Source organism: Henckelia pumila, chromosome 4, assembly GCF_033568475.1.
Source record: "Henckelia pumila isolate YLH828 chromosome 4, ASM3356847v2, whole genome shotgun sequence".
In the NCBI taxonomy this organism is placed as follows: Eukaryota; Viridiplantae; Streptophyta; class Magnoliopsida; order Lamiales; family Gesneriaceae; genus Henckelia; species Henckelia pumila.
In genome coordinates this window covers 36,277,522-36,284,748 of record NC_133123.1, presented here as the reverse complement: position 1 = coordinate 36,284,748, position 7,227 = coordinate 36,277,522, and the positions used below count along the sequence as shown (strand labels likewise).

The window sequence follows — 7,227 nt, the reverse complement described above, 5'->3', positions numbered from 1 at the left end:
CGAACTCCTAATTTCTGGCCAAGAGTTTAACTACCTACTCCACCAACTTGGATACCCCTTGGGGCATGTACTATTATTTTTAGTTCAACAATTTCACAATACCATCCATCTTGAAAGTTTTTTCAAAATTTTTAATTTTGAAATTTGCATTTAGGGGGTTAAAAAAAGTTATTGATAATATCATATTTAATTTTGAATGACGACAAATAAATATTTTATTTTGTAATTTATAATATTTATCCGGATCCCACCGTTTCCCCTCATCAAATCAAACTACCCCCTCGATCAGTAGCGTTCTTCCTCCCTAGCTTCACTGTTACTGCTTCTACCTTTGCTCTCCAATGGCGGATACTAAGCCCCAAGAATCACCTGTCTCTTCCTTCACTCCTACACTATCCATTTATTCTTCCTCATGCTTATGTTTCTGATCTGTGAAGTGGGATCCCCACCTGGTTTCGAGATTTACTGATTTTTTTTACTTGAAAAAGTTCATTTTTTTTTCTTGCGTTGACGATGGAGGAGGAGCAACTCATGCTTTTACATGGTGATTTGGAACTGCACATCTACGAGGCGCGTGGCCTGCCCAACATGGACATGGTGTCTGAGCGCCTCCGCCGCTGCTTCACTGCTTGCGACGCGTGCCGCCCCACCAAAGCTGCGGAATCTGAGGGTAGCGGTGGTGGGAGTCGTCACCGGGACCGGAAGCTGGACCGCCCCCGGAAGATGATCACCAGTGACCCTTATGTCACGGTCTCCGTTCCCCAGGCCACACTCGCCCGCACGCGCGTGATACCCAACTCCCAGCATCCCACATGGAACGAGCATTTTTATATCCCCTTAGCTCATCCAATGGAGTTTCTGGATATCCGCGTTAAGGACAACGATATGTTTGGGGCGGACACCATGGGAAAAGTGTTAATCCCGGCGGAGAAGATAGCTTCCGGCGAGGTGATCGAGGGCTGGTTTACGGTTACTTCTTCTTCCGGTAAGCCGCCGAAACCTGATACTGCGCTGCGGCTTAAGATGCAATTTGTTCCTTGTAATAAGAACTCGTTGTATAATCATGGCATTGCGGGTGACCCATCGCATAAAGGGATTAGAAACACTTATTTCCCGCTTAGGAAAGGGTGCTCGGTTACTCTGTACCAAGATGCACATTGTAAAGATGATGGAAAAATGCCTGAGATTGTGTTAGACAATGGGCTGGTTCGGGAGCATGCCCGTTGTTGGGAGGACATATGCTACGCAATATCGGAGGCACATCACTTGATATACATCGTGGGGTGGTCCGTTTTTCATAAAGTCAAGTTGATAAGGGAGCCAACAAAACCATTACCGAGAGGCGGGGACCTGACACTAGGTGAATTGCTGAAGTATAAGTCTCAGGAAGGTGTCCGAATTCTGTTGTTGGTTTGGGATGATAAGACTTCGCACGATAAACCCTTGATCAACACGGTACGGCCAACTATGATGTCTTATGAGAAAGATAGGTTCCGGCGAATAATGGGTTGGATGCTGGTGGTTTCTTAGGCTAATCTTTGTTCATAGATTTATTCTTGATGCTTAGTTTGGAATTTGGTTTGTATAAGGTATATGGTCAATTAAGGAAATTGAAGGAGTCCAGGGGTAGCTGGGAACCCGTGAGCCGTCTGAGTTAAAGTTTATAGAAACACACTGAAAATTTAGTATCATAGATGGAAAATGGAAGATTCCATGAAGTTGAGTGCAAATATGTTAAGGATGTTCATGGAACATATGGATATAAAATATGGTAATTGGCTAACGTAACTCAACCATGTAGAATAGAATGTCCTGTAACTTCTACATGCTTTTTTTTCTTCATTTTCTGAGTTATTAGTTATTACATGCCATTTGGCCACTAGTGCTTATTCTTTGTTTGTTGTTTTCTGTGAAATCTTAGTACATATGATGGGCTCACATTAGTGTTACCTTAATATGTATTTTCTCATTTAAATAAGTCACGGACTCACGGTTCACTGCAAACTATGCTATCAGGGACTAGTCAACACTGAATATTGAAATTTTCAAATCCATATTCTGTATTTCTCCTGTTTGCAAATCCTTGTAACATGGTAGTCACAATTGAGTGAATTGTGGTTTTAGTGACTGGTTTTGGTGGCATTTTATGCAGGAAGGCGTAATGAAAACTCATGATGAAGAGACCAAGAAGTTTTTTCGTAATTCATCTGTAACGTGCGTGCTGTCACCACGCTATGGGAGCTCTAAACTTAGCTTTTTGAAACAACAGGTTAATGTCTTGTATGGTTGCATCTGCTCATTGAGTTGTAACTTCTTTTTAGGGCATTTCACGTGATAGAGATAGTTGTTAGCTTTTACGAAAGTAGGAAGAAAGTTGTCGTGCTGGAAAATACAATTGAGGACCGGTTTTGAAGCAGCATGGTTACTCTAGGATTTTTATATGCATGAAGAATTTAATATAGCAAAACGTGGGAAGGTGATTTAACCTAACTAATTTTTTTCTCATTCAAGAGGCGGTTCAGCATAACTTGGCCTTTAATCCTTTGAAAAATGTTGGCCTTGCGTATTTCTTCTCCAGTGGATTTTCTCATCTGCAACATCCTCTTCCATAGTGGTCTAGCCTCTCTCTTTTCCATTTGAATTTCAACTTATTGACTTCTGCATGCAATTGCATTGCAGGTAATCGGAACTGTTTTTACGCATCATCAGAAATGTGTTCTTGTTGATACACAAGCCCATGGCAATAATCGAAAAATTACCGCCTTCTTAGGTGGTATCGATCTATGTGATGGTCGATATGATACGCCTGAACATCGATTATTCCATGATCTTGACACAGTTTTTAAGGATGATTTTCATCAGCCTACATTTGCGGTATGAACTTAACCCTGCACAGTTTTTAGTTTTTATACTAGTTACTCCAACCGCATTTTTAATAATTTTCTTTAGTGATCAAGCATGTTTGTAAATAATGTAAAAGAGGATCGTGTGTGCCTACTGCAATATGCTTTTCATTACCAAAACCAAAACAATTCAAGTCTTCAGCATTTATGAGAGAGATTTGAGCTAGCAAAAGAAAACCGCAGCATTTATCAAGTGGCTTTTTCGCTATACATCCAGAACTGCCAGTCTCTCTACTACAATGTCCAAGACTTTGCAATCTCGCTAATTGATTATAGTTTTCAATGTTTCGGTTGCATGGCATTGACTTTTCTCGGCCTATAATTATGATTTGTTCGGGTATTTAATATTTTTTTTTCAAATACATTGAATGTGGTGGTTGGATATTAGTGTGTGTGATAAAGCTATTATTTGTCTCTTTTACTTGGTTTCATGTGGTGAGATGATTTTAACAGCACTCAACACCTAGAACTTGATGATCAATTATCAAAGAATCATGAGGCAATGATTCTAATTAATGGTTTACCCTGAGAAGTTGCTAGTCTAGTATTCTATTAAGTTTTTCTAGTTGTACTCAGTCTTATCATCTGACTACTTATCCCTGGTGAGCTTTTTACCAATTCTTCTAATTTCGCTTCATTTCCTGTTCTCTTTCATTAATTGGATTTTTTAGGCAGGAATGAAGGCTCCAAGGCAACCATGGCATGATTTGCATTGCAGAATTGATGGGCCTGCTGCATATGATGTCCTTGTAAACTTTGCTCAACGGTGGAGAAAAACAACAAAGTGGAGAGAATTTAGTTTACTCAAGAAAAAGATGACCCATTGGCATGACGATGCTATGTTAAAGATTGAGAGAATATCATGGATACTCACACCTGCCTTTTCTTTTTCCAAGGATGGAACTTACACATCTTGCTCCGAGGGTGATCATCTTTATGTGTCTGGAGAAGAAAATCCAGAAAACTGGCACACACAGGTTCAGAACCATCAACTTGGAATGTTCATGTTATTTGGTGGAATTTCGTGAAAATTATTTTAGTATTTCTTTACTTGTACAGATCTTTCGGTCCATAGATTCGGGGTCGGTTAGAGGCTTTCCCAAATTCTATGATGAAGCTCAGGCACAGGTTATAAATGAAAGACTTTTTCCGGAGTAATGATTGGTTTACATCTTGAGATGGTTACTATTTTCATCATTTCACTCTATCTTCAATGCTGACTCTTTGCAGAACCTTGTCTGCTCGAAAAATCTGGTCATAGACAAAAGCATTCAAACAGCTTATATTCAGGCAATAAGATCTGCTCAGCATTTTATCTATATTGAAAATCAATACTTTCTTGGTTCATCATATTATTGGCCGTCATACAAAGATGCAGGTAAAAATCATAATTTTCTTGTTTGTCGCATCATTTGTGTCTGTCTCTGGTATTTAGATGTTAAATAGCACTTGTTCCTAAATGGCCACTTCCTTTGGTCTTAATGACCATCATTTCAGGAGCTAAAATCACCTTTTCTTAAAAATGGCAGGGGCTGATCATCTCATCCCAATGGAGTTAGCACTGAAAATTGCTAGCAAAATTAGAGCAGAGGAGCGATTTGCAGTATATGTTGTTCTTCCAATGTGGCCGGAGGGCAATCCTAAAGAAAATGTTACGCAAGAAATTCTCTTTTGGCAGGTAATCCACAACAAAAATTTTCTGACGTAGTTAACAAAGATACTGATTATTTCTTCATTGTCGGAGGGGATGGTGATGGATATTTATACAAGTCAACGAACGTGCCCTCTTTAATCAAAAGACGAGTGACCATTATTACAACAATTCCATTTCTTGCATTATTCAAAGTCTTTGTACCCTAATCAAAAGATTTGCTCGATGTAAACGTAATTGGTCTGGCCATTCCATTAGAAAACTTTTCCAGTTTTGATATTATCATTTTATTATCTGCATCATCCGCTAGATCATCATTCCTTGAGATAAATAGTGATTGTTTCTCTAGTGTCATATGATGGCCACATTTATTGAGTGGGTTTATTTTAGTTACATGCTTTTTTTAATTAGTCCCAAACCATGGAGATGATGTATAAAGTTATTGCAAAGGAGATCAAGTCGATGCAATTAGATTCGCGTCCTGAAGACTATTTGAATTTCTACTGTCTTGGCAATAGAGAACCAATTTCGAATACTGCTTCGCAGGTGAATGGAGATGCTGATAAGGTAGTTGTCCAAATTAAAACATATCTTTTTTGTGCTCAAATATGTGTGCATTTATACAGATTCAATATTATGCCGAAATAAGAACTATGGATCGTAACTGATATGCATTAGTAACTGAGGGAAAGATGAGTTCCCTAGAGATGTATTTGAATAAAACAAGGATTTGTAAAACCAGAACTTTTCCATGGATTTATTAGTGCGTCAACCATCCCAACTCCAATATCAATCATTTAATTTATCTAACAGGAGTTTTTGTTTCGGTGTTAAGAGTAGATCAATATATATATAAACAATTTAAGATCTTGTTTTTTGGTAATTTCTTTCTTGTTTGCCGTATGTGGATTTGCTCTTTATTTGTTTACTTTTCCTCTATTTTTTTGATACAATTTCTTCATATAACATTCATTCTTTCCGTTCTGATGCAACCAAATAGCTACTAGTTAAGTTGTTTTGGGCTCTAATTATTCATCAACTTAATTAGCTTATGATTTCACAAATTATTAAATTGTTAACCTTCATATTGTTAGTATTATGAATCTCAGCCACGGTACATGTCACAGGAATATGATACCACACCTAATTTTTTTCGTGTGTCATTGTATTAAGCTGAGGCTTTTAATTGTTTTCTGATAAAACATCTGGTATCCATGGCTTTTTCTCAGGTTTCAGAGTCACAAAAGTTTCAAAGGTTTATGATTTACGTGCATGCCAAGGGAATGATAGTGGATGATGAGTATGTCATAATAGGATCTGCCAATATCAATCAAAGATCGATGGCCGGCACAAAAGACACAGAGATAGCAATGGGCGCATATCAACCTCATCACACTTGGGTAAAGAAGAAGCGGCATCCTCACGGCCAGGTTTGATCAATTCAAGAATCGTTTTTGTTCTTTTTCAGACACAGATGTCATGTAAAACGTTCCTGTACAAGTTTTTAGTTTTTTATGTGATCACAGTGCTTGAAGTGTCATCTTGATATTCGGCTCATTTTTTCTTGTTTACAAACTACTGCTCCCAACACATGCAGATTTATGGATATAGAATGTCCCTTTGGTCTGAACACCTTGGTAAGGTTGAAAACTGTTTCGAAGAACCACAGAGCTTAGAGTGTGTAAAGATGGTGAATGAGGTCGCTAGTGATAACTGGAACAGATACACGCGTGATGAGTTTACACATTTGCAAGGTCATCTACTCAAGTATCCCATGGAGGTTGATGCTGATGGTGGCCTCAATCCTTTATCAGAACACGAAAATTTCCCAGATGTCGGGGGCAGAGTTCTTGGGACTCATGCTACTGCTATTCCTGATGTTTTAACAACATGATGTTTTTTTTTTTGAATTAACAACATGATGTTGGTTGGCCTTTCTTCGTGCATTGTTTGTACAATTTGAGCAGGGTTGTGATCTTGAAATTGTTTTTGTTTTTTTTCCCAGTTTTTTCTTTGTTATGCTGTGTGAATATAGCCATATAGGTTGGGATTTTACATTTGTTCTTTGTATATTTAATTATTTGGATGGATGCGTATACAGTATACTACTGTTGATATTGTGCAGTGTTTTATGCATTTCTCACAATAATTTACAGTTTTTTTCATTGCTATTTTAAAATGCAAATATAATAGACCACCAATTTTTTAAAAATATTTTAATTTATTTCCAATGTCTAGATTTATAGTTAATATTTTTTCTATAAGAGTTAAGCCGGGTTAATTGAAATGTTAGTTTCTTTAAAAAAAAAAATTGGTTTTTATTTTAAGAATGAAATGATTGTTAATCGTTAAATAACCAAGGAGAACCCATATGCACGATGAAATTCAAATTTAAAATATGAACTATGTAATGATATTAATTCTAGAATGGAAACGTATTTCGAAAATAATTAATGAGGGCTTTGTCAAATAAATTAAATTTTTTTAGATTTATAAAAAAAATTAAGGAAATGGAAACAACAGAAGTATCATGACGTACAACTTATAAAGAATTAAAGATTGACCCCTGTGGCACTGGCGTAATTGTGGGTATAGCTCATTCAATTATTATTCCCACAATTCATTTTGGTGTTTGATTTGATGGCTAAAAATAATATTATATTGTTTTGTTTT

The 7,227-nt window shown here is 37.2% G+C and overlaps 1 protein-coding gene across 2 annotated transcripts; it reads left to right on the top strand.

The window, feature by feature from the left end:
• The first annotated feature begins 268 nt into the window (after positions 1-268).
• Positions 269-6,671, top strand: LOC140860200 (phospholipase D delta-like). 2 transcript variants are annotated; one of them, XM_073263073.1, is made up of 10 exons: positions 269-1,455; positions 2,153-2,269; positions 2,680-2,874; positions 3,575-3,880; positions 3,963-4,031; positions 4,134-4,281; positions 4,433-4,581; positions 4,966-5,121; positions 5,784-5,984; positions 6,152-6,671. In XM_073263073.1, exons 1-10 carry the CDS (start codon positions 514-516, stop codon positions 6,446-6,448), a joined length of 2,580 nt encoding a protein of 859 aa, XP_073119174.1. In that variant the 5' UTR covers positions 269-513; the 3' UTR covers positions 6,449-6,671. The 2 variants fall into 2 exon arrangements, with proteins under 2 accessions (XP_073119174.1, XP_073119175.1); XM_073263074.1 differs by lacking the exon at positions 4,966-5,121.
• Positions 6,672-7,227: the final 556 nt, after the last annotated feature.

Bases quoted from the DNA above. Each gene is read 5' to 3' on its own strand.
- LOC140860200 (XM_073263073.1), top strand. From the start codon at position 514: ATGGAGGAGGAGCAACTCATGCTTTTACATGGTGATTTGGAACTGCAC. The intron at 1,456-2,152 runs GTACGGCCAACT...CATTTTATGCAG, and splicing joins ATAAACCCTTGATCAACACG to GAAGGCGTAATGAAAACTCA. The intron at 5,985-6,151 runs GTTTGATCAATT...CAACACATGCAG, and splicing joins AGCGGCATCCTCACGGCCAG to ATTTATGGATATAGAATGTC.